Source organism: Fragaria vesca, linkage group LG6 (assembly GCF_000184155.1).
Source record: "Fragaria vesca subsp. vesca linkage group LG6, FraVesHawaii_1.0, whole genome shotgun sequence".
NCBI lineage: Eukaryota > Viridiplantae > Streptophyta > Magnoliopsida > Rosales > Rosaceae > Fragaria > Fragaria vesca.
In genome coordinates, this window is record NC_020496.1 from 37,489,024 (window position 1) to 37,515,129 (window position 26,106).

General features: G+C 38.9%; 4 protein-coding genes, 2 non-coding genes and 1 pseudogene across 6 annotated transcripts; 4 read left to right on the forward strand and 3 right to left on the reverse strand.

Annotated features, from left to right (window-relative positions):
- The first annotated feature begins 2,359 nt into the window (after nucleotides 1-2,359).
- On the forward strand, nucleotides 2,360-3,569 carry LOC101302197 (annotated as a pseudogene).
- A 1,563-nt stretch (nucleotides 3,570-5,132) lies between these two features.
- LOC101304790 lies at nucleotides 5,133-6,915 on the reverse strand. The gene is made up of 4 exons (XR_185082.1): nucleotides 6,635-6,915; nucleotides 5,811-5,896; nucleotides 5,515-5,662; nucleotides 5,133-5,396 (listed from the first exon to the last, which is right to left on the reverse strand). It is a non-coding gene; the product is annotated as an uncharacterized LOC101304790 (transcript).
- A 2,273-nt stretch (nucleotides 6,916-9,188) lies between these two features.
- Nucleotides 9,189-11,569, forward strand: LOC101302486. Its single transcript, XM_004306321.1, has 3 exons — nucleotides 9,189-9,233; nucleotides 9,313-9,426; nucleotides 11,215-11,569. The coding sequence occupies exons 1-3, from the start codon at nucleotides 9,189-9,191 to the stop codon at nucleotides 11,392-11,394; spliced, it is 339 nt and encodes a 112-aa protein (XP_004306369.1). The 3' UTR covers nucleotides 11,395-11,569.
- Nucleotides 11,570-14,337: 2,768 nt separating this feature from the next.
- Nucleotides 14,338-17,074, forward strand: LOC101304988 (protein kinase PVPK-1-like). The gene is made up of 2 exons (XM_004304607.1): nucleotides 14,338-15,556; nucleotides 16,021-17,074. The coding sequence occupies exons 1-2, from the start codon at nucleotides 14,382-14,384 to the stop codon at nucleotides 16,901-16,903; spliced, it is 2,058 nt and encodes a 685-aa protein (XP_004304655.1). The 5' UTR covers nucleotides 14,338-14,381; the 3' UTR covers nucleotides 16,904-17,074.
- Nucleotides 17,075-18,359: 1,285 nt separating this feature from the next.
- LOC101305285 (altered inheritance of mitochondria protein 32-like) lies at nucleotides 18,360-21,445 on the forward strand. Its single transcript, XM_004304608.1, has 5 exons — nucleotides 18,360-18,722; nucleotides 18,812-18,897; nucleotides 19,663-19,968; nucleotides 20,058-20,141; nucleotides 20,774-21,445. The coding sequence occupies exons 1-5, from the start codon at nucleotides 18,372-18,374 to the stop codon at nucleotides 21,171-21,173; spliced, it is 1,227 nt and encodes a 408-aa protein (XP_004304656.1). The 5' UTR covers nucleotides 18,360-18,371; the 3' UTR covers nucleotides 21,174-21,445.
- A 335-nt stretch (nucleotides 21,446-21,780) lies between these two features.
- On the reverse strand, nucleotides 21,781-22,973 carry LOC101302779 (U-box domain-containing protein 6-like). Its single transcript, XM_004306322.1, has 2 exons — nucleotides 22,759-22,973; nucleotides 21,781-22,600 (listed from the first exon to the last, which is right to left on the reverse strand). Exons 1-2 carry the CDS (start codon nucleotides 22,971-22,973, stop codon nucleotides 21,781-21,783), a joined length of 1,035 nt encoding a protein of 344 aa, XP_004306370.1.
- Nucleotides 22,974-24,645: 1,672 nt separating this feature from the next.
- On the reverse strand, nucleotides 24,646-25,581 carry LOC101305781. Its single transcript, XR_185084.1, has 2 exons — nucleotides 25,208-25,581; nucleotides 24,646-25,121 (listed from the first exon to the last, which is right to left on the reverse strand). It is a non-coding gene; the product is annotated as an uncharacterized LOC101305781 (transcript).
- Nucleotides 25,582-26,106: the final 525 nt, after the last annotated feature.

Here is a 26,106-nt window from a genome sequence, read left to right on the forward strand (position 1 = left end):
ACTTTGCAATTGGGATGAACCGTATTGATTTGTTTTAAATGATGTGCTTGTTTAAATTCAATTTGTAGTTCTTATCAAATCTAGTCACACCTACATCGTGTTGTTAGCATGCGAGATGGATATGGTATAAGAAACTCATGTTCATAATATGCATTGTTTTACGTTTGGAAATCCTACTCATAATTAATTAATAATTTGCACCAGTTATATGCATGTAATTAATTGCTACGTACCAAGTCGGTCTTGACATTCATTTTAGCTGTGGGGAACAAATGAATCAAGTGAATAAGTTTGCATTTTGTGGTTGATCACTTTAATTAACTCATAAGATAAAAGTAAAACATGCAAGTATGGCTGTATGATATTGTCGTACGGACTCATACTAACTGAAGCCACGCCAAATATATTAGCAGGGACTAGGGAGAGAGATAAAATCATCAAGAATATATAGTATTGGTCTTCTGGAGCTCTCTAAAACGATTTCCAGCTTCGACAGCAGTTGTACGTATTTCTTCTACTTTGATCCATCAGCGGCAACCCTAGCTCCTTTCCGATCTTGATGTCAAGAAAAACTTAACAGTTGCTCCACTGAAGAGTGGTTTGAAATGGGATCTTTCTTGTAATATTCCAGTAATTGTTTCAACTCTTCTAGCTTGAGCTAGTCATCAGTAACCCTAGCTCACAGCTCCACTTACCATTCAATAATATTCGTCGACAATTAGAGTTTTAATGTCTTCTACTATCTTGTTTAGCTACCAAGGTAGACTTGTAATGTCTTCCTCGTAATCGACTAATAATCGGGTTATTTTTCTTTTTTCTTCACGATTAGGTTAGTTTTCATTCTTATCGGGGATGATTTAGTTGGTATGTAATCATGGTAGCCGTGGTCTGTTGTTGCTCGAGTTTGTTGTCGACGAAATCTAATGTGGGAAGACAAGACATGATACCCTCCCATTGCAAGGTCTATTTATAAATCTGGAATCTCTCAAGCATTGCAAGGCATCTTTAGCTCGATCTCGTGCGCCAAACTTTGAATCTGGAATCCGTAATAGTCGATCGTTTCACCAAAATCTCCTATTGAGGTTGTACGTGGTCTTGATAGCATGCTACAATCTCAACTCTCAAGTATATTGGCGCATGAATATGTTTCATGTGAATGGATACCATGATGTGAAGGGCACAAATGGCACAATCCATGCTCCAAATCTGGATTATTTTAGCTACGAAGGCTACATCAAGTCTACATTTTCTTTGGAAGCTTCAAAGTTAACAATGGCTCGCATCAGTTTATGGGACATTTGAGGTGGGGAATCATCCAGCTTTGACGACCAGCCATGGGAACATTTTCCTAAACTGACGTATTTTCTTTGGTAGCTCCAAAGAGATGATTCTCGGTGTTCTCATCTTTCCTAAGGATTTTAGAAGGACCTTGTCATCATCAATACTACCTGGTGTTGAAGTTCTGGAATTCGCGACGGTTGTTCCAGCAAATGGGAGAGATCGATATAGGGAAGACTTGACGCAGTCGTTGCAGTGGATGGCACCTTTAATTAGCAACAGATATATCTCAATCAGAGAGTAAATGCAGAACTGGACATGTATGGAAAATTCTAAGCCAAATAATTTGAAGATGCAATTGATTTTGAATCATCTATGACTTCAACTCTTTTTTAAGCATGAAAGAGAGCAATAGTTCAATAGGTTTAGAAGACGAGGGAGAACTAATTTCTTTAGAGAGAGGAGCGAGTCTCAAAATACAGTTATACATTTACAAGCTCTCTGCTCTCTAATAGAGAAAGTGCTCATTTTTGTAGAGAGAATGAATGCTTGTTTGCAACTAGGTATGCAAACAAAACGTCATTGTTAACAAAACGTCACACCTCCATGATATTGCATTATTGCTAGCATGCGAAATGGAAGGTATCAAAAACTCATGTTCATAACATGTATTGTTCAAAAGTCTGGAAACCTGCTAATAATGACTAATTTGCACCAGTTCTATGTGATTTGTACATACCAAGTCGATCTCGATCAGATGGGGGAAACAGATGATTCAAGTGAACAAATTTGGATTCTGAGGTTAATTCTAATTCAGATGGTACCATTAACTGACTCATACTAGTGTTGTCATAAGGACTCGTACCAAGGCTGGATAAGGCAGCACTTAGGTAGCTTTCTACATATATCCGCCCAGACCATGAATGGTCTTGTTGAAGCTATCAAGTGCACCCGCCTAAAGCCATTTCCATCGATCAGTTGGTATTTCTGCTGTACTTGTTAATAGCTTGCTCAAAACCTCATCGATCAGCATCAATCGTATGCACCATATATTGAATTTGGCAGTTAAGTTAGGTAATATATGGAGTTTGAAATTCACGGTGGAACCAAACGGCCAGAGCTGTTGTCCGAGACGTCGAGCTCAAAGTAACATTCAAAACATGCCTAACTTACATATACAAAGATCTACCAACTCGCATTCCATCTACTGAGAGTAAGATAAGTTTCCCCCATTAGATCGAAATCTATTGGCTACATATATATGGAGTTGGTTATCTTTTGCTAGAGGTGCCTTATATCCACTGCAGCAAGGACTGCATCATCAGGTCTTCCCTGTCAACTTAGAGGATTGGTTCAAAATAGCTCATGTTCCACATAAGTATCGATTCTCCACAGGTTAGTCAATCCAGCAACGCAACCACTTGAGGTGGATAAGAGCCTTAAACCCCAGGTCCTTGTCAGCTTTCCTTTTGTGTCTACCGAATTCTCACTTTGTAAGATCACCCACTCAAATACAGAAGGGTACTTACTCTAAGAGTCTTTGCAACAACGGGTTCTGATGGCAGGAAAATGCCTCCTTAAAAGCAAGAGGATCAGCCCGGAAAAGAACATGCCATGGACCCTAACCCTCAGTTCTCAAACCCGGATTACAAACCCTTCAACAAGCTCCAAGGAAAGGTGGCACTAGTGACCGGAGGAGACTCCGGGATAGGAAGATCGGTGTGTCATTACTTTGCTCAGGAGGTGCAACTGTGGCCTTCACTTATGTGAAGGGACAGGAGGACAAGGATGCACGCGAAACGCTTGAAATGATCAAGTAGGTGAAAACTTCTGATGCTAAGGACCCTATTGCAGTTGCAGCTGATCTTGGTCTTGATAGAATTGCAAGAGGGTTGTGGAGGAGGAGGTGGTGAAAGCGTACAACCGCATTGATATTCTGGTGAACAATGCGGCTGAGCAGTACAAGCTCGGTGCAAGGCATTGATGAGGCTCGTATTGAAAGGGTGTTTAGAACCAACATCTTTGCTTACTTCTTCATGGCAAGGCATGCTTTGAAGCACATGAAAGAAGGCAGCAATATAATCTGCACAACATACAAGGGAAATCCCAACCTGCTTGTTTACACAGCAACCAAGGTCGCCATTGTAGCATTTGTGAGGGGACTGGCACTTGAGCTAGTGAACAAAGGCATCCGTGTGAATGGTGTAGCTCCTGGACCAATATGGACCCCATTGATTCCGGCGGATTATCTTCTCAAACATTTGCTCAGTAACAAAATTCTATTTTCATAGTAGTCAGTACGGCATTATCACTAGGACTAATTGGCTATCACCATTGCTCGGTGGTTCCGCTGCGCTTGCATTCTTTATGTAGATGGATGAATTGACCAAAAAATACTAGTAATTCCTTTTGCTGTGTAATTTCAACTGGGAATAAGTAGTCATTCTCACTACAACTACACTTCAGTCCATTTCTAGCCAAAACATATATCTCTATGAACTGCATGACAAATGAGTGAAGTAGTTGTGTAGAGTTTCAATCTCAATTCTATACGGTCCTTGATTACGTAGTTCATAATTGCTTTGCACACATTTCAGGTACAATTGCTTTGTATTCAACAGTGGTATGAGCAATTAAGCAAACTAAAAAGTTAAGAACGAATGCTCCGTCATGTCTAAAAATTTGCAAGTTTGGTTCGAGATAGTAGTTGAGTCTGTTCTAAGCAGGTGGTCAATCCACTTCTCAGTTCTAAGAAAAATGAAACTCTTAAACGCAGAAGTTTTATCCAACATCTTCTGCAGAAAAGCATCTGATGAACTCTCACTTCAAACACTTGAACTGCCTTGGACAGACCCAACAAAAGGTTATAACTATGGAAGCGGATAGAGGGCAAGGAGGAGGTCCAATTTTACTCAGAGGAAATTATACCTTCCAAGACACTTCTATCTAGTTTCTACTTTGAGTTCCCATCTAAATTTTCTACCATTTTTTCCCAGATTGATTCCCGTAACCTACTCAAAGTGATTAACCAACAATATCCCCATTAAAACTCCAACACTAATTCACAAGTTCAAACAGGAGTCGACCAGCTTAAATTACCAGAAACGCGAAATTGAACTTCCGGATAGAAGTCAAGCAAACCCAGTTTTGATCAAATTGTACTAACATTACCACAAAGATCAAGCCATTCACAAAACAAGTACTCAAATTCATCAAGTAATATTACTATTGTTTTGTTCTAACCATGGACACTAATAGTAGAGCAAGGAGGTCCGATTTTATTCGGGAGAAAATTAAACCTTCCAGCATTGCAAGTTTCCTGCAGCACCTATCTACATTAAGACACTTTTTATCTTAGTTCGTACTTTTAGATCCCCCAAAAGGCCAAACATATTCAATTTTTCTGTGCACCTTTGATTCCTATCTGTAACTTTACCATTTCTTCCCACATTGATTCCTATAACCTATTCAAACTGACACACACACACACACACACCATTAAACTCCAATACTAGTTCACAAATTAAGGGCAGAATCCACCAGCTTCAAACTACCATAACCTACCCAGAAACCCGAAAAATCAAACTTGCGGATAGTCTATCAATCTCAGTGTTGATCAAATTGTGCTACTATTATCACAAAGGTTACTCCACTTTTTCGGACAAAGGTCCATTAATTAGCATACCAAGATTACAATTTTGGATAAATATGAGGAGCAATGGGATGAGAGGGTACCTGAAACTTGGAGAGCTGCTCTTGGTAAGGCCTTTGGGCTTGAAATTGGGTCATAACACTGCTGTCGATGCTATCGATGCTATCAAATGTGGTAGATACTTAGGAATGATACATTATCCAAAGTAGTTTTCAGATTAGAAAATTTCTTCTAAGTTCATGGAAAGCTAATCACTGTGTGCAACACTGCAACTAACCATATCCTGACAATATACCAAGAGGGAATCTGGCAGGATTTGGTAATGTCTCTGTAAGAGTTTACCTATGCAATAGTAAAATGGTATAGAGTGCTTTGACAATATACGATCCCAACCATCACTGAATGAATTCCTGAAGCCACCATCTTTGTCCATCAAATATGCAAAGCCACCAATTGCGGTAATTCCCTGGACGGTAAAGAAGAATGCTTAACATAAGAATCCCAACAATATGTGAAAGTATTATTACAATCCAGTATAAACCATTTCACGTCACGTAACATAATGCAAAAGACGATCACTTAACTGTTTGTACAGCCACAAATACAAGTAAAGCATCCTTTGCCACAAAAAAATTTGAACTTAATTTTACGCCAAGAGTTGTCCTCATAGGATTCAACTTGAAGATGAAATTGGGCTTTGCAAGTGGTGCAGTGTGAGAAAGCAAATCCTTCCTAGAAAGAGAAAAGCGAAGTTCCGGGGGAATTAAGTTCAATTACAACATTGAATACCATTTCGTCACTCTTTGAGAGAAACGAGTCACCAAATGCCAGTGAAAAAAGAGTCACAAAATGACATGCTCTAAAGAGAAAGGTTATTTACCTTAACCGAGCGCCAGTGATCAAGACAGGATGTATGCACAAACTGCTGGGTGCCTTTGCAAAAGCATGGTGAGATCAACTCATCCCCTGCATAATTACAAAGATCGAAAGTAAGCAATAAAACCTTTGCATCTGCCTAAGAAGCAAAACCGAATGCTAGAGATACATAAACATTAACCACGGTCTATGCGAAACTTCTATTCAGCTCTAAATTCAGCTAAACTTAAGACCTACAAAGAACAATCCTTGTAGCCGATTAACATATTTAGCTGCTTTAGCATACCTCTTCATATAGAGGCTTTAGATTGCATTTTGTAAACTGAATTTCCCATAGACGTCTTTCCGGAAAAAAATACATATCCTGCAACTAATAAAACATTCGAGCTGTAACATCCTTAAAATACATACACATTCATCTGAACTCTAAGAGAGTTGTTAATAGAAGAGAGTCTACATATCATGTCTTGACGGAGAAACCAGTTTTCGACCAACCATTTATTTCTCCATATGTCTTGCTTTCAGTCTTTTCTAATCCCTACAATTTAGTGCAGGTTACATTTCTCCAACAAAATGATTCATATGAAGTCCCTTATGCCAGAAGTTCAACCTTGTTCACTCTAAAACTAACAGATTCACTCTAATACTAACAGTAACATAACACCTGTATGAGCAAATTTCACATTCAAATAGGTTCAGATATTAATCAACACAGTTGATCAAAAAGCACCAATCTTTTTAGCTTAAACACTAACCCTCTCAACAAAAGCATCAATACCAGAACCCCAACACGCCCCTTCAAAATCTAAAACCAAATAAAAATCTCACCTTTTTGCCTGAGAGCCTCCCATTGCTTCTTCTCTTCTTCCTCCTCTTGTGAAACCCAGAGAAAAATTCGCTTCACAAATCAAAACCCAAAGCTCCAAAACCCAATTCACCATAACCAGAAAGGAAGCAAATTTCAGGGTCTAGTTTAAAGGTGGGTACCAGCTGAGACCTTTCTCGTTAATAGATCAATCCTATGGTTCTAGAGGCCGGCAGTAGTTATGGACTATGGAGGATATAGTGGAACAGCTGCTCAGAGTTATGGAAGTGCCGGTGGTGGGTATGGGAGTGAAATATTAAAACCGTAGCTAGCTACTCGATCAATTTTTGGATGTCTCTTTAGTTTACACTTTACACATTGGAAATTTGAAGATGAACAAATGATATGACTTGGTTAAACTCTTGAAGCATGAAAAGAGCAATAATTAAATGGTTTAAAGGACGAGGGAGTACTAATTTCTTTAGAGATAGTGAGTACGTTTACAAGCTCTGTGCTCTCTAATAGATAAATTGCTCATTTCTGTAGCAAGAGGAAATGCTTGTTTGCAACTAGGTATGCTAATATCTGAGTTCGTGCATGGTACCATTTCTTCTAATTGTACGTTTAATGATGAAAGATGGCTCCGGTTGCATGAACTTAAGCTCGGCTAACAAAACTTTACCATTATTGTTCTTATGTGGTTGGTTAATTAATCACACATACTTGAAATTAGCTTCGTTGTTAGGTTGGAACAAAAATGGGTGAGGCGTACATCATCTCTCTTCCTTCACTCCTCTCTTTCTTTAATTTCTCTTTCTTTTACGATCTCAACAGTTCTCTCTCCTTTCCGGTGAATCTCTGTCATGATGCCATGTAACATGTTATGTTGTTTTTTGCACCGAGCCCAATACTGAAAATTTAGGGCTGATTTGTTTTGTTCTTGAGAGAATAGTGATGTTGTGTTGTTTGATTTTGATTATAACTCTACAGTACATGTTGGTTTGGATCAAATCATGAAAAAATTACAATCTTTTAATCTATTCCAATATCTTAAAAGGACTATGTTATGTTAGTCCAAACAATTATTTGGTGAGATAGCTCTACAACTGACTTCTTAGATTCAAAAAAGAAAAGACTATGCAACAACATGTTGGGATTGAACAATATTAATTTGGTTCAAATGATGTGCTTGTTTAAATTCAACTCGTAGTTCTTATCAACTCTAGTCACACCTTCATCATGTTGCTAGCAATGCAAGCTGGATGGTATTAGAAACTCATATTCATAATACGCATTGTTAAACGTACGTATGGAAAACCTACCAATAATAATTTGCACAAATTATATGCATATGAATGATGTGATTGGTACGTACCAAGTCGAACTCAGATTTTCTATCGACATTCATTTTAGCTGTGGGGAACAAGTGAATAAATTTTCATTTTTTGAGGTTAACTTTAATTAACTCAGAAGGGTACGGTAAAAGTAAAACATGCAAGTATGACTGTATGATATCGTCATCATACGGACTCATACTAAGTACTAACTGAAGCCACCAGATATATTAGCAGGGACTCAAGGGAGAGAGATAAAATCATCAAGAATATATAGTTCTGGAAATGCTAGCTCTCTGAATCTGGTTTCCAACTTTCGTCAGCAGTAGTATCCTTCCGCTTTGATCTGCGGAAACCCTCCTTCCCGACCTTGATTTTCAAGGAACTTAACAATTGCTCCACTGAAAAGCATTTTGAGATTTAATCTTTCTTGTAATCCAAGTAATTGTTTCAACTCTTTTTGAGTCACCGCTAGTCTAATATATCTTCACAGCTTCACTGTCTTATATAGACTCATCATGAGCAGTGGCGCGGAGGGAGAAAAATATTTCTCAGAGGGCAAAATTATTGAACACTGGTATTTGAGGTATATCTTCAAAAAAAAAAAAACTGGTATTTTAGAGGAAAACCCAGAGTACGCCACAGTAACCGGGAGACTGATAGTTTTTTTTCGATACACGAGGCTTTGATAATTGGGCTTCTCAATACAATATTAGGTTAGAGTAAAGTACATAAGCTTCTTATTATTTTTTGTGGGACTGTTACTCTTTTTACACAGCTAAACTTAGATTTGTCTCTTTTTTACTGTGGCACAACTCTTCCTTGGTTGCTATTTGTCAAAATTCACTGGGGGCACGGCCTCCACTGGTCCTTAGTTCCCTCCGCCAGTGATCATGATTAGTTAGTACCATTCTTTACTCCTCGACCACCAACATCTCATCTTCTTGTAGATTCTTCTTCTTCTTCGACGACAGTGGAGTAACAAATAGTACGTACTCTTGCGAAGCCTAAATTTATCCAATACTTGTTTCTGTTTTTCCTTCTTGCATACAAACGTCTCTTCAAAATGATGAACTTATAACGTGTTATTGGTCCGGGTAATACCATGCATCAGTAGTTTTATGTCTTGCATTGGGCCCACCATTCGTTCTCACTTTTATCTCTTCCAACTTTTCTGGCATCATTCCTGCTCCTTCGTCTGAATTATCAGCCACAGAGACAGAGAGAACCATAGCTCGTAATAATGGCGATGGTCTCCTTAAACCTCGTCACCGGCCCAAATCCAAAGGTATACAGAAATACATAAATTCCCGCTGCTCATTTATTTCTCTAGTTTAGATAATAATCTCCGTTTCCGATTTTGGTAGCTGCTCCAGGTGAGTTGCAGAAAGAAAGAGAGGAGCAGAGATAACTATGACCCTTACAAAGTCATCGAAATTACGCCTCCGCCCAAGAACCTCGGCGTCCGTTGCTTCCCCTCTGTAACTCTCTTTCTCATCTTCATAGTTTCATATTCATTATTATTATTTTGCTTTGTGATTTTGGTGTTTTCATAGTTGGCCTTAATCATGTTTTATGCTAATTGTTTATTAGCTTTAGGGGTTCTAATAGTTGGGTACAGATTGGGATTGGGATTGGGTGCATACATGCTTCTTCCTAGTTTATCGTGTGGGCTGTAATCCACTATGTTTAATCCACCATGATTTGGACTCAAACAATGTGTGATTATCAAGCATGAATGCTGGTGAGGAGTGACTAGGATGTCGCTTCTTTCGTGTGCCGAATAGCTTTAGAAGGAAGTTTTTCAAGTGTAGGAATCTGGAGTTTGTAAGAGTTGTTAATCTGGTAGCAGTTGCTTGATCGATGTATTGAAACTTGAAAGAGTTGTTAATTGGTAACTGCTTTTGCTTTGGGGTGGCATGATCACATATTCCGATAGATTGGTGTAGGCAAAAGACCCTTTTTAGTAGTTAGAGAAGAATAGGAGATTGAACCAAAATACATCCCATTTTGGGAGCTTTTGAGATCTAAGCTTTTAAATTCTTTATTCAGTTTCTTAATTCTGTTTTGGAACTGCATTTTTATATGCGAAGACCTTAGAACTTGTGGAAATGTGGTCTAGGAGTAGAGCTAAAGGGGGTCTTGCTTGAAACATTTTAGTGCAAGTTTATCGCTCCTGTCTTAGAATTGTCTCTTCCTTACCTTTCAAAACTTACGAGGACATGAATGATTTATTGGACAGAATGAGTGTTGAAATGAAGATGAGCAATAGCTATGATTTGAATCATTCATGACTAACTTTACTAAGCATGAAAGAGAGCAATAATTTAATAGCTTTAGAGGATGAGAGAGTGCTAATTTCTGTAGAGAGAGGGAGTCTCAAAGTAAAGTCCTAGGTTCACTCAAAGTTGAGATGGTAACTGAGCTCTATAAGAAAATATAACAGTAATGAAAAATAATAATCGAAACACCTAGTTGATGCCTCGACACTGTAAATGAGAAGATCTAGCTATGCTGGGTTCTCTCGTCTCAGTCCTTTTGACTTGTCATCAAACAGATGGAACTGATGTGCAGAAAAGGAATTAGAAGTGTGTAACCGTTTAGGCAGTTTAGCTATTTGAAGAATGACTTAGCTCATCTCGAGGAAGAGATGGTAAGATAAGTAAGCACTGCCTGACATATCAGTTTAGGTTGAAGAGATCTAAAGGAATGTTTGTTTGCAGGTCATGGTAATAGTTTGAAGCACATGGATGATCTGAGTTATTGGTTTCGTGTTATGTTCTTAAAATTGAAATCCAGTTCCGTATTGATCTGTCCTCTTTTTCTGCTAAGCAAATGCTGAAAACCATATGAAATTTGAACCCTGTCGGAATCTTCCAGTCTCCATCCCTTACTCTTTGTGGAGAAGATGGATTCCATTTGACTCAAAAAACCAACAACAGCACTATGCATGAGTTCAGAAAACCATGAAACAGCAGTAGAAGCTTCCTCAAACATTATGAACTCTCAACAGTCAAACACTAATTGTTTATGTCTGTCATGTTGCTCATACTACTTACTCTCTTGTTTCATTGATGGGGATTATTAGGTAGGCCCAATATGATTAGTGGCATTGTGTCTGTCATGTTGTCTATATTACTCTGTTGGTTCTTTCATGGGAATCCACAGGCCCTATATGACTAGTGGGATTAGAGGCATGATCTATCTTCTGAGTATCCATGTTTTTATTTTACCTTGTGTATATTCTTATTGCCACTTCTGTGCTGCAGAACATGCAATGTGGGGAGATTGTGACAATTGAAAGCCAAACTTATACAATCTCGGCTGTAACTCATAGGTACCAGCTTCGCAAGGGGAAGTACGAACCAAGCGAGAAGAGGCTCGATGTCTTGTCGACATCGAGATATGTCTTGAATTTGTACTTGGATAATTTACTAGAACAATCTTGAGTCCTTCTACTTTAAGTTAGTTCCACTTCCACACACACTGTTGAAATATTATGAATTGCTTGTGCAGTTCTTGTATTTCCTTCTCATTTCCCTTTGCCAACTTGCTGGTTCTCCATGATGTATAGAGAAAGAAAAATAAAATAAAAAGGAGAGAGGGGTATGTGTTCTATGGCTCAATAGGGTGATTTTATCCGTTCATTTTTAAGTTGCGACGATTTAGTTTAGTGACATAAGTTTTAACGGTGTTAAAATGAAGAAAATGATTGGTAAAAATAAATGCATGTTTATAGGTGACAGCGGTCCCACCAGTTGTGATATTGTCTAACCTCCACCCAAATGATTACACGTGTCAAATACCCGGTGATTAGTTTCCCCTGCAAAAAAATCGGGTCTGATTCCCCCGACCCGAATCACGACTCCAGGTCAAAGGGAGTGGGTAAAAACCGGGTCCCACTTGTCTCAGCTCAGAGCATGTTACATGTTACACGTATGTGGTCACCCTCACAAGGACCACCCAACCACCGTGTGTTCCCTCGCACCAGAACCCCTACCCCACCAAAAGCTCTCCATGTGCTGACGGTGGTGGGTCCCAAACGGCGTGGCGTCTTGGGCCCGGATGTCCGAGGTTCGTGACCCGATTGAGACACTTCGGGGCGCAAAGACGACTCTGCCCCTTCGTGATTAGCCGGTAAAATTAAAAATTGGGTCACCGCAGGCGTAACCATGGTTTCATGCGCCGGGCATGACAGCCGGCCACGTGCACCTGGCGACGTTCACGTGCGTCCATGTGGCGCCCGCGAAAGAAGTTAATGAAAACTAATTTGGGTAGCGCGGTTACTTAAGCCTCCCATGTGATTACTATTAATATTGAATTTAAAAAAATAGATGAGGTTGTTAAATTGTTATTATGTGTGTTTATTAACGTTAAATAATATTGGTGAAAAATGGTAATTGAGTCCTGCATGTGCTCCCTGAATCTTGGTGTTCTGACCAATGAGATGTGTAAGAAAACATAGGGAGGAGGGTTGACGGGATTGGCCAATCATTTGCCGCCATGTCAGCCGGCTTTGATCGCGACAGGTCATTTCAGAACCAAATGGGGATATTCTTTTCATTGTTTGCTTATTTCTCTTGTTTGGGAGACTTGGATTATTATTTTTTTGGTTACAAGACTTGTATTATTGGAGAAGGGATATACTAGATTTTTCAAGGTGATTCAAATTGATGTATGAAAAGAGAACAATGGATAAGCATCCTATATCTAAAGTATAAAAAGACATCGGTTTAGACTAGAGGATGGAGTTAAGTTTAAGTAGAGAATATAATCAATATAGATTTGTGATGGCTGTTTTCTCTAGTGGTTTGATTCACACAACTTTTCAATTGATCAAAATCACGAGATAGTCTTGCTTTTAGGGAGTTCATAGAAAGCCTCGAAATTGATTATGTTTTTAGCGAGTTGTGACATGTTAGTTAACTAACCTAACTAACGCTGTAGATGTCATATATTTAAATCTCAATACTATTTATGATTTTCATATATTTTAAAAACAAAATATTTAAAAACAAGATAATACAAATTATATACATTCAGAGGTAGAATGATCAGATAAAATAAGGCATGTCATACCAAGTTGATGTCTTAACTCACAAATTGTGGTAAGACGAGTGAAAACTATATGTTATCCAACAATTTGGTAAGAAGAGTGAAAAGTATCACCATGTTATAGCATATCACTAACTTCAAGGCAAGAATCTAGCTCCCACACCATCATACTAGTAACTAATTTTCATGATATTTCTTACCGTTTCAATACACTTGTGACACCGTATGTATAAATATCTTGTTACGACGTATCTAGACAGTATTATAATTAATTTTACCTTCAAATCGTATTGACATAAAACCATCAAATTAATTTACACATACAATAGTCTTCTATAATTTGGTTACTTTCACACACACTCTTGTCTTAACTTCATATTTTCCCAACACAAAAACTGAAAATGATTAGCACCGAAAAAAGAAACCGTAAAATGATACCCAATTATTAAATTGTCACCAAAAAAGGAAAACCAATTAACTCGAAATAATTAAAGGTGGGAGCGCCCAAAGCAGAAAAGGTAACCCAACCCCCCTAACAGACTCTCTCTCTCTCACTAAAACCCCATTTTACAAAAACAAGAACAAGAAGAAGAGCAGAGAGAGAGAGAGAGAGAGCTTGAGCTTTATCGCAGAGAAGGAACCCACTCGGAAACAAAGACGGGCTTTCAAAGCTTAATTGCTTTTGCTTCGTCTTCTTCTTCGTCTTCTTCTTCTTCTTTCTCTCACAACGCGACGAAAATCCACAGAGCAAACTAAATTTTATTACTATTTTTTTCATCATCATCTTGTTGTGGTTTTCGTCGTCTTTGCTTTCTTGTTTTCCGATCGGATCTGAAGCTCTCTTCAGACTCTAAAGTCATTTCACTTTCTCTCTCTCACCAGCCATGCAACAGCTCTGCTCTGCTTTCTGATCAGGTAAAAACCCGGTCTCTGCTTCTTTTGACTCGAAATAAGAGTTGGGTTTTTGGTTTGAATCGAAATTGGAAACTGGTTTTTGGGTTTATGAGGATTTTGGGGTTCTGAAATGAAGTTGGAAATGGCGGTTTGGGTTTTGGGGGAAATCGTTAAAGATATGTTCTTTGAGTGATTGAATTCGATTCTGTAATTCGGTCTCTGAATTAAGCTTGATTCTGATTGTGTATTTTAAGGCTGTGGATTTAATGGGTTTCGTTTCTTGAATCAAATCTTGGTGTTTTTGTGGATGTGGTTGTCTTTGATTGTATAGCTGTGCATATATTTAGTTTTGTTTGAATTTACTACAGTTAATATGTGATTCTGTTACGTTTTAGGTTATTAATGACCTTTGTAGAGAGATATTGTTCATCTGTTATAATCTGTGTGGCGAATTTGAATTTGCAGTGGGAGTTCTTGTGTGCTAGTTATGGATTCTCTGGCTGACGGGGTCATTTCTGTACCCAAGGTTCGTTATTCGGCACCTGAGGGAGGCAGTAACATTCGTTCGACAACTGGGACTCCTCGTCCCTCTCATCCTCCATCTCCGAAACAATTGAGAAGTGAAGTGGCTTCATCCACGTCTAGTGTGGCGGCTCATGCTTATGAAGTGAAGACAGTAGGCTATTCAAATGGTTCTGTAATTAATCCCAACAAGGCACCTAACCATAGCGCGCAGCAGGAAGATTTACTCAGTATGGGGAAACGGTACCAGGGTTCGAGTAAAGGCAAAGTTGAACATGGAGGCACGGATGATGTTCTTGTTGATCCAGCCGAAAGCTCTTATCAGAGCAAGGTTTCTATGGTGGAAGCAAAACCTCCCGTCCAGCATCCTGTTGATGATTCTGAGGAATTTGGTTCAAGCGGCTTACCAGAATCTAGGAATTATGTTTTAGGTCCGGGTAAAGGAGTTGCCGGACGGAAAAATGGCAACTTAGTTTCTCATTCAGGAGTAGGGACTGCCTATTGTCCAAGCCCTCAGAACAGCTTATATTCTGCTGCTCCCACTCTCTATTGTGAAGCCAAACAGAGTTTTACCAATACTGAAGTTAGTGAATGTACAAGCAGCATTGAGAAGTCTGCTGAAACTGAAAGTGAGGTCACTAATTCCTGTGAGCTTATCGAGAGCAGAAAGACCAGTATGTATAGAGGCAGCACCGGAAGTGATGTTAGTGATGAGAGCAGCTCCAGTAGTTTGAGCAATAACATGTACAAGCCCCACAAGGCGAATGATGTGAGATGGGAAGCAATTCAAGCTGTCCGAGATCATGATGGGATGCTGGGTTTGAATCATTTCAGGTTGGTGAAGAGACTGGGATGTGGAGATATAGGCAGTGTTTATTTGTCTGAACTGTCAGGCACTAGAACTTGTTTTGCCATGAAGGTTATGGATAAAGCACAACTGGCAGGTCGCAAAAAGCTTTTGAGGGCTCAGACAGAAAGAGAGATACTACAGTCTCTGGATCACCCTTTCCTGCCCACATTGTACTCCCACTTTGAGACAGAGAAGTTCACATGCTTGTTGATGGAGTATTGCCCTGGAGGTGATCTGCATGCACTTAGGCAAAAACAACCTGGAAAGTATTTTCCGGAGCATGCTGCCAGGTTAGATATTCCTTTCCAGTTTCCGCTTCTCGTTTCAGTATATTATAATGACGACATGTATCACCTTATTTCCTTAATCACATGGATATTTACAAATGACTACCGTTAGACTTTGTAACTTGAGATAATCTTGGACCAGAAAAACCTTTGCTCAGAAAATTGTACAAATTGTCAACTTATGTACATTTTAGCATTTCTGAACATACAGTTCCTGTCTATAACTTGTAAGAACATATTGTTAGGTTTGGTGTATTCTGGGGCTTTCAGTGAAATGTGTGGTGTATGTGATTGTTAAATGTTTCTTTTGTGAACTTGATTGTTTGAATGTAGAAATCCATTTCTGTCTTGTTTACACACACACATACAAAAGAGAAGTAAAAAGTAGAGAGACAGCAAGTATCAGCATATGTTTATTGACTGAGGGGATAACATGCTAATAAGAATAATTCTTATTCATTGCACAGGTTTTATGTGGCTGAAGTTCTGCTTGCTTTGGAGTATTTGCATATGCTTGGGATCATTTACAGAGACCTCAAACCAGAGAATGTTTTAGTGAGGGAAGATGGACATATAATGCTTTCAGATTTTGACCTTTCATTAAGATGTGCTGTTTCCCCCACCCTGGTTAGATCTTCAATCGCAAGCATGGAGACAAAGAAATCAGCATATTGTGTTCAGCCTGCATGCATCGAGCCAACTTGTGTAATGCAGCCAGATTGCATTACGCCAGCTTGCTTTGCTCCACGCTTTTTCTCAAGCAAGCCCAAGAAGGAGAAGAAGAAGACCAAACCAAAGAATGACATATATAATCAAGTGAGCCCTCTCCCTGAGCTTATTGCAGAACCAACAAGTGCTAGATCAATGTCCTTTGTGGGAACACACGAGTACCTGGCACCTGAAATCATTAAAGGTGAAGGCCATGGAAGTGCTGTGGATTGGTGGACATTTGGGATCTTTCTCTATGAGCTTTTATTTGGCAAAACTCCATTCAAGGGAGCAGGGAACCGAGCTACTTTGTTTAATGTGGTTGGGCAGCCTTTAAGATTTCCAGAGTCGCCTAGTGTCAGCTTTGCAGCGAGGGACTTGATCAGAGGTCTACTTGTGAAAGAGCCACAGCATCGTCTTGCTTATCGGCGTGGGGCTACAGAAGTGAAACAGCATCCGTTTTTCCAGAGTGTGAATTGGGCACTAATCCGGTGTACAAATCCGCCTTCGGTGCCACCAAAACAGAACCCGTTGGACATTTCTCCACGACCTGATACTCCGAAAGCAGCCAGCACAGACGGGAAGGTACCAGGTGTTGATTTGAAGCCTTCTGGTAATTATATAGAGATTGATTTCTTTTGATTCTTCCTATCCTTTGTTTTCTTTGGATGAACCAAGCTCCAACCGATTCATATGGGGTGCTACAAATCAATGGTTACTTTCCATTGCAAGGAATATACAATTTTTGTAGTTCCTTTGATTTGCAAATGTAAAACTGCACCATTATCATGGTAAGCTCTCGATTTTACAGCATTGAAGAAAAGCATTGATTGAAAATGAAGAATGAAGTTTCTGATATTTTCCTTTTCCTACAAGTTTGATTGATTAGTCTAATTTTGACGTCATCTTTAATTTAACCAATATTAAAAGGCTGTCCAAATTGGGCTCTGGCTTGACTTTGATCAATAATTATTCTAAGGTCTCTTTCATGAAGGCCCAAAAATATAAATTCTAGAAACATTTCTATAATTTAGCAATTTCCGTGCCACCTAAACTTCTTTAGATCCACGCGCTTCCACCCAACTTTCCCGGCACCGCCAGCTGACTAGTGAGCAGTCATATTCTATGGTCCCGTTAGCTTTTTGCGTGCACGAAATATCTCTCTGCTCTCTCCGATCATGTTGGAGTGGTAAGGCCATCGATAACCATCGATTCACAATGATTAAGGTCAAACCTTTTAGTTCAACAGAGAAGATCGACAAAATTACTAAGCCTAACATTATTTTGATATATTTCGTGTATGTGGTCTGATGGTTCTTATTTAGTTGCGTGTGTTTTATAAAGTAAATTTGATACCCATAATCTGTCAAGATGGTCATGTCTGATGGTTCTTCTGAACATATGAAACGTTATCATAACAAGAAACTTACATTAAAATAATTCATAATCTTGGAGAATTAATCTTTTAGCAAAACGATATTAGGTTTTTAACTAGCAATGAAAGAAGTTAATGTTGCCAATGAGGTTTGGCTTAGTTGGCAAGGGCAGATTTGTGGTGGAGACCCCATCCAAGTTCGATCCCTGTTACCAACAAGCCTCGTTGGTTCGCGATCTGTGTCCACTGTCAGTCTTTTAGGGTTGAGGTTACAGGTTTGCCTTGGCGATGGTAATGTAGCGTAACCAATGTCTGACCTAAACTTTTTAGTTAAAAAAAAAAAAGTTAATGTTTTACGACCTACTTAATAAACCGTTATGAAAATTATGATATTTTATACAAATCCGATCCAGGATATCATTTTGTCTTATCAATCACACAATCAAGATAACAAATCTAGTTCAAATCCAAATTTTTGTAGTGTATAACCGCCCAACCACACTAAGTTACATGATTTGAATAAAATGTTACAAGCTAAATACCAAAACGATAAAACTTTGATAAATCATACCCAAAAAAAGGGCTGTAGTCTTTCTTCGCCGTGCAGCCGCGAGCACCAGAACACTTACCGTCGTTCCAAATTTTCTACTGCCGCGCGTGCTCACCACGCTCTTCGCGCGCTGTTTATCTTTGTCCCAAATCACAGTCCCACACCTTATCACGCTCCACAGACCCATGCGCGTTGCTCACCCACACCAATTCCGTTTCCTCACAATCGTAACCAACCGCTTCCTCTCTTCTCTCTCTAAACCTCGCCGACCTTCTCTGCTACCTCAAACCCTAGCAATGGCCTCCGACGACCTCTCCTCCTTGCCTCCCGCCGACGACGAGAAGTACGGCTTCCAGAGGCCGGAGATGTTCACCATCAAGCTCGCCGGCACCGTCGACGCCTACGATCGCCACGTCTTCCTCTGCTACAAGAGCCCCGAGGCCTGGCCGGCTCGCGTCGAAGGCTCCGAGTCCGATCCGCTCCCCAAGTTCCTCTCGTCGGCATTCAAGGCCAGGAAGAACGATATCTCCGTCAAGGTCGGTTTCTCTTGCTATTTTTGGCGCTTTGATTTTTGTTTTTGGTTTTGGAAGATTTGTAGTTGACTCTGGTTTGTTTTGTTTTGTAGACGAAGCTGACTGTGTGTGAAGGACGCGAAGGAACTGACTTCGCTGACGGTGACGTGTTGATTTTCCCGGATATGATCAAATACAGGTGAATTTCTCACTTAGGTTTTCAGATTTTGTTGCGTTGCTTTGATCGGAATTGTGACGTTTGGATGAGAAGCTAGGGTTTAGTTTTAGATTTCGAATTGTGAATCTCAAGGTTGAGCTACTTTTAGCTTTTAGTATGTTAAAAGAGTAGTGGAAGAGTTGTTCTGACTACATGTAGGGATTTATTTTGTTGAAAATCACTGAAAGTAATTAGAATGAACTGGCCAAAGAAAATGATTCAGTTTGATGCATCTGGTTTGTGAATACTCGTGTTCTGTGCTCGTATATGTATATTTTGTGCTACTAATTCTCTCTGGTGAACACTTGCGGTGTATTGATTGTATTAGTATCATAAGTTAAAGTGTTGATTTTGTCCTCTCGATCGGTTGCTAGAAATGAATTTTACCTGCTGATACAAGTGAAAGCTTGAAGTAAATTAGAGTTTAAGAAGTACAGGAAAGTATAGTTTAGGCATTGTATGTCGCACTGGCCAGCCAAGTCTGTTAAATACGGTCACGTGACCGATTCTCTAACAGATGTTGACAAGCCCTTTGAATGCAGTCCAGTCTGTTTTTCGTGGTAGATATCTTATTTGCTCTACATGTAGGTTTATATCATGATAAATTTACTGAACTCATTAGAGTGTAAGCTAAGTCTGTAAGTTTAGTTCTACATGTTTCTCTTCTCCATGACTGTTTCATGTTTGGGATTATTTCCTGTAACTTTCTCTTCTAACTTCAACGTTGCTTTTCTTTTTCTATGAAAGGGGCTTGAAAGAGTCAGATGTTGATAGTTTTGTGGATGATGTTATCGTGAATGGTAAAGCATGGGCATCTGGAGCTCAGGAGGTCTTGACTGGTTCTCATGTATTTGTGTGCGCCCATGGTAGTCGAGATCGTAGATGTGGTGTTTGTGGACCTGTTCTCATTGATAAATTCATAGAGGAAGCTGAATTGCGAGGAATGAAGGATAAGGTGTTTGTTAGTCCATGTTCTCACATTGGGGGCCACAAGTATGCTGGGAACTTGATTATCTACAGCCCTGGTGCAGATGGAATGATCACTGGTCACTGGTAAGATCGCTATTAACAATTGTAAAATGTAAACTGAAAATACTGGATTCGTACAACAGAATTTGAGTATTGTCTGTTTTTAATTGTAGGTATGGCTATGTCGCTCCTGATGATGTACCAGAATTGCTTGATGAGCATATTGGGAAAGGGCAGATTATAGAACGACTGTGGAGGTTTGTGCTTCTTCCTTTGTTTTTTGCGTATTATAGATTCCATCATATATCTCATTAGTTTCTCTGTTATACAATTAAATGTGGAGGAATGTAGTGAGTATCACATTCTGCAGCGTTGGAGTGCTAGGCAATTAAGATTTCATTTTAACATGTAAATAAACCTGAGTTTATGTCAATCAGACTTAATAAAGATATCTACGTTTGATTTGCACCATCATATATCATTCTTGAAAACAATCTTGAAGGAAACATGTGTATGCAAATCCATCTGACTATTTCATAGCATGAGATTTATTTTTTTTAATTTTGGTGTTACTCTATTCCTTCGCTTGCTGGTAGATCGTGTCCATCATGAGCATATCTACTATCGATGTGTTTCCACACTACCACACAGTTACATGAATGAGATATTATACAGACTGTAAATGCCACAATGTGTCATCTTATTTAGAAACAGGAGAAAGAAAAAGTACCTTTTGATATGACCTTTTACCTTTAATTTATCCTATTTTTGTCTTCATGTGCTAAAGTAAAGGTCTATGTCATAAAATAAGTGTAGTTTCTTGTTTACTCTATGTCTGATGCTTTTCTTATTTAAACACTGACATGAAATTGTATTTCATTCCTAACAGAGGCCAAATGGGAGTATCTACTGAGGAAATTGAAAAGGCGAATGAACACAAGGTTCCAAATGGAGAAAGTGAAAAACTTAAGGATCAGAAGCTTCCAAATGGAGAGGATTCTAAGAAAAGCGAGGAAAAGCCGCAAGAGAACTTTGCTGGTTGTTGCCAGGGTGCTAATGGAGTCTCATGCTGCAGAGATGGAAGTTTGGAGCAGACCAGTGGAATCGAGGAAAAGAAGCAGAAAGAAACCACTGAGGCTACTAGTGGCAAAAAGGATGGATTGGCATGCAAACTGACAAGCTGCATTGGAAAATGGGAGCAAAGTGATATTCTTGCTGCTGTTGCGGTGGTGGGAGCTGTGGCAACTGTGGGTGTTGCAGTCTATAGCTTTCACAGAAGGTCAGGGTGAAATATATTCCACGTTCATGTTTGATCGTGAAAGTGTATTTCATTTTCCTCGATAGAATTCACATTATGACATCAATCAAATAATTCTCTAAAACCTGCACTTACTGAAAGGAGAATATTAATGTTCTTTTTAGGCGGGTGGGATGAAATCCCAAGGTTAAGTCATAGTTATAAAAATATTCACTGTCGCCTTCTCTAGATGTTTTGTGCACGCAATTTATATTTGTTTCTATGAACTGGTGAATGGTACTCTTATAGTGGATTTTACTCATTTTAGTATGGGGATCTTGTTTGATGAGGATTTGTTATTGATTATTATCCTACGTTTCTATTACTTCTTTGATTGTCCCAGGTTTTGAATTGGTGATGATCAGTAGCCTATTCAAGAGTTAGTATTGCAAGTTTATGTGCTAGTGTTGCTATTTGTTCTGTGTGCTTGCCAGTACAGACCGATAATGAAAAGTTGAAAACCAAAATATTTTCATGGTATAAAAGACTATTTTATCATCAGTGTAGAATACTTTGATTGCATATACTTTGATCTATGTTCTGAACATCTGAATCTACAAAAATTTCAAGTGGTTATGCTTGTATCGAAGTTTCATAGATTACATTGGTTGCTGCTGCTTAAGCTTAGCTAGCAGCCTCAGTGCAGTACTCCCGGCAACTACCTCTCCTTCTGCATCAATTTCTTGCATAATCTGCGCTATAACCTCATTCCTCGACTGCTGATTTCTCGGACCATAACTTGAGCAGTCCCTCAAAAGCAACAGCAATTCTTCTGCCATAGTTTTTGCCCTCCATGTTCCGTCCACTGTCAACTGCAGCAACCCCGGCATTACCCCTTCCCTCAAAATCAATCCTCTGTAGCTTTCTCTGCAGCTCTGGCATATGAACAGAAGGATTCTCACTGCATGCTCTTTGCTTTCCATTGATCCCTCTTCAAGGGTCTCAACTAATGCCCCAATTGCACCACAACTACTGGCTGTTTCCTTGAGCGGAATCTGGGATGAAGAAACGATGTCATCAAGTAATGCAATAGCCTTCTCAACCAGTTGGGATGGTTTTTCGCAGAAGCGGATTATTTGCAGCAAGGAGAAAACAACACCAGAAGAGGCCAAAGATGGCATAATATGATGACAAGTTGAGAGGTTGTGGAGTGTAGCTATGGCATCAAGTCTGGCTTGCATGCTGATAGTGATCGTGTCCTTGTTCGTGTTCATGCCGGTACCATTAGCATAGTCTCCACTGAGAATATCAACGATTTGCTCAATGGCCCCAGACGAGGCAATTGATAACTTGTTTGCCTTGCAAGATGATAGAATCATCAAAGCTGTTATTGTGAGCTCCATCAACACTTCGCTTCGACATTGAAGGAGGCTTAGCACCGCCGGTAAAGCCCCGGATTTCAAAATCAATCTCTTGTTTCTGTCAAACACAAGAAGATAAATATGTTATTCTCTACTATTGCAAAAGGCCTTTACTTTTTAACCACAGTGAAATTCTAACAGTGTGTTATAGAACATAAGGTGGATGTGAAACAATTATGAACAGAATATGAAGTACAGAATGAAGAATGGACTAACCTTTCACTACCAAAGGCGAGACTAAGCAAAGCTAAGAGAGCAGCTTCATTGGCTTCAAAGTCTTGGGAATGAAGCATTGATATCAATGGAAGCATAACACCTCTCTCAGCCAAACTGTGCCTTTGCTTGCTGCTTAGGTTACCGAGTTGAGTAGCAGCCCGAATCTGCGCTTCTGCCTCGCCGGTGACTAGATTTTGGAGCAGAAGTTCCTCCATGGAAGGAAGCTCTCTATGCTGCTGTATATCTCCGAGTTCTGTTTCTTTGATTTTTACTTTTGTGTCTTGTACCGATTGGCTTTTGTGGGTATATAAGAATCCATTGTTTGAGATAGAAGCAACTTACCTTCTTTGGGTCAGCCTTTATCTTAGTCTGATTAGGAAATACAAAAACGATTCCTGAGCATGAATCTTTAACATCCTTTTGGGGAAGGCAAACGCCGCAAGCTTTTAGGCTTTTCTTCTTTCCTTTTGCCAGTAGGAATTTCATTATTCAATATTTTTATGGTAAGTTATAATCTGGTTCAGATTTTGAGATCTGGGATTGTCTTCGCGTTTGCTTTGATTCTCTTAGCAACAACTTCATGTGCTTTGATATATAGATTTGGTCCTGTAACGTAATGATATGGGCTCTTACGATTAGCTTATTGTGATCCTCTCCTCACTAATATCTTAGCGTTTTTAAATTAGGTTAAGAGAATGTAGAGGATTTGCAGAAGAGAGATGTCATTGTTAAGCAACATTTGGTTCTTCGCTACTCTTCACTCAAATGTTTATTGAACTTTTCAAAATGATATTTTTGTAACTTGAGATACTAGAGTTATTAATGGATCAAACCAGGTACGTTTGCATTTTTTCCATAAAATGAATTGATGAAACAAACATGAAAAGTCAGTGAAGATTATAAGCATGCATGTAATAAGCACATGCACATATCAAGACTCTTCTACTATACATATGTGTATGAGATACATCAAGCCATGAACAGTCCGATCGTTTTGAATAAGTGCATGCATAACAGTGAGATTGACTTACCCAAATAAACAATTTCCTTCTTCATTGTTAGGATAACCCAAAAAAAAAAAAAGAAGTGATTTTAGTAGCGTGAAAAATTAATGTTAATTGATTGAAAATAAAGAAAATTATACCCGTTCTCAAAATGTAACTAAAATTTGGATTGAAGATGCAACAAATTTATAAACAAAATCCTCTTGGGCAGCTAATAGTTTAAAAGTATAACTCGTGGACAATTAGATTTTATGTAAGAAATGAGGATAGTGATTCTTTAGATCATTAACGTTCTTGATATCAGTCTCCCTGTTGGTGGAAGATGTTTCAAATTTAGACTTTATTTATTTATTATTATTATTATTTTTTCATTCGGCAGCTCAGAGGTTGCAATATATAGTTTTACACTGATCTATCATTTGGGTAAGTCAATCTCACTGTTGATATGAACAATGAGAGGAGGTTTTATGAAATTCAAAAAGTTAGTGTGGATTTCGATCTTAATGATATTACATCACCGGCTCACCGCTCTGTGGAAGTGACAAGTATTTCTGTGAGCTTCTTGTGACTTGTATTTCTGAAAGGAGTTTTAACAGAGTTGTGTTCTGATGACATAAAGCTAATGAGGAAATTGTGCGACCCTACAGCGGGTAGTGAAATGTGATCGAAGGTTTTTCAAACCTGAAGTGACATAATCACAGATTTGGAAAATAAATTCTAGACACCTTATCACATTGTCATATAACTTCACCATAATTCGCTAAAAGTGAAAAATGCACAAGAAAAATAAAAAAATTCATATAGCAACTACACTACTAATATCTTCTCAATTTATATCCTAGATCAATGTTTATATCCTAGATCAATGTAACTTATAATTTATGAAGCTGTACAATCTAATAGACTTCCATGCAGACCTTTGCAATGATATAATCCTGGGAAAAGTGATTATTTTCAACATAAGGAAGCATCTCAAAGCCAAAGAAAACACAAGCCTCAAATGTCAACGTGGAGAGAACTTCATTGAGAGTCATCTTGGTTATCCTCATCAGTTTCACTATTGGTGGAGGTAGCATGGGAGAGCTTTCCATTCCTATCACTTTCCTCTGAAATCACTGACATCGCTGACATGTGAGCCAGAAAAACAGAAATAGATTCACTTAACGGCTCACTCAGTATCCTTCCCCGACCACGAAACATGTTGCTGCTAATAAGCTCAAACTGGTGTTCTGCTGTATGTTGCTGATTAAATCGACCCGGAAGCTTGGAACAGGTATTATAACAATCACTGCAAAGGTCAAAACCAATTTTCTCCACACAATCTTTACACCGGTATCTATCCCCAATTATTGGATACATCTGTTGAAAAAAAAACAGAGATGTCATTATCCTGCATAATTGTGATAGCAACAATGGAAGAGGGTGAAGTTTGAACAAATACCAACCAAGGCTCAAACAGGCAATTATCTAATCATCAGAGTGATCCGATCCGATTTTATGCAAGCATAGAGGTTCTGGATAAAGACTGTTTCATACAACATGAGAGATTACTTTAAACCCGACTCTAATTCCTCTTCATAACAAATGCATGTTAAGCAAAACTAAATGAAAATGCACAATTGAAGTAGAACCGAATCAACCACAGAGGTTAGAAGGAAACTTGGAAAGGCAATAAAGTATCATCCGCTACACTGTGACCAGGCAATGTAGGAATTAAGCCATTATCCTTCAAACAATCATGCATAGTTGGTACTTAGTAGACACTGCAATAATAAAACGTGTCTTTATTTTAGGGCTAAAAACTGAAGTAGCATGCGCTGTCTCAGGTTATTATTACATCCTAACTTCTCATGGTCCTGATCATTATGTTAAGTACCTATCTAGTTAATACTTTGGTGTCCAGTTGAACTGCCATAAACAGATCCAAGATGGAGAAGAAAAAAAAAAAATCCAAGTGATAATGCTTATGCAATGCCACAAAAATCAAAGAATCAATGCGCATAGAAAGAAAGAAGTAAAGAAGTATACTCCACAATAATCGCAGCCAACTCCTGTGTGATATGACCAAGGTGATGGCCTCTCTGCTTCTGTACTGCTTTTGCTTTTGCTTTCACCTATAAGTAAATGGCAACCCCATTAATATCAAAATCTAAGATAGGACCCCATTAATATCAAAATCTAAGAAAGGACAGGTGATGCAGTAAACTGTGATGTCCTCATCAACAGGTGCATCACAGAATGGGATAATAAAGCAAAATAAGCTTTGAATATACATGTTAAGCAACACTTGACCAAAAATAATTGGTGTAGAATGGATATCAGTCCAATATCGATATTACGGCAA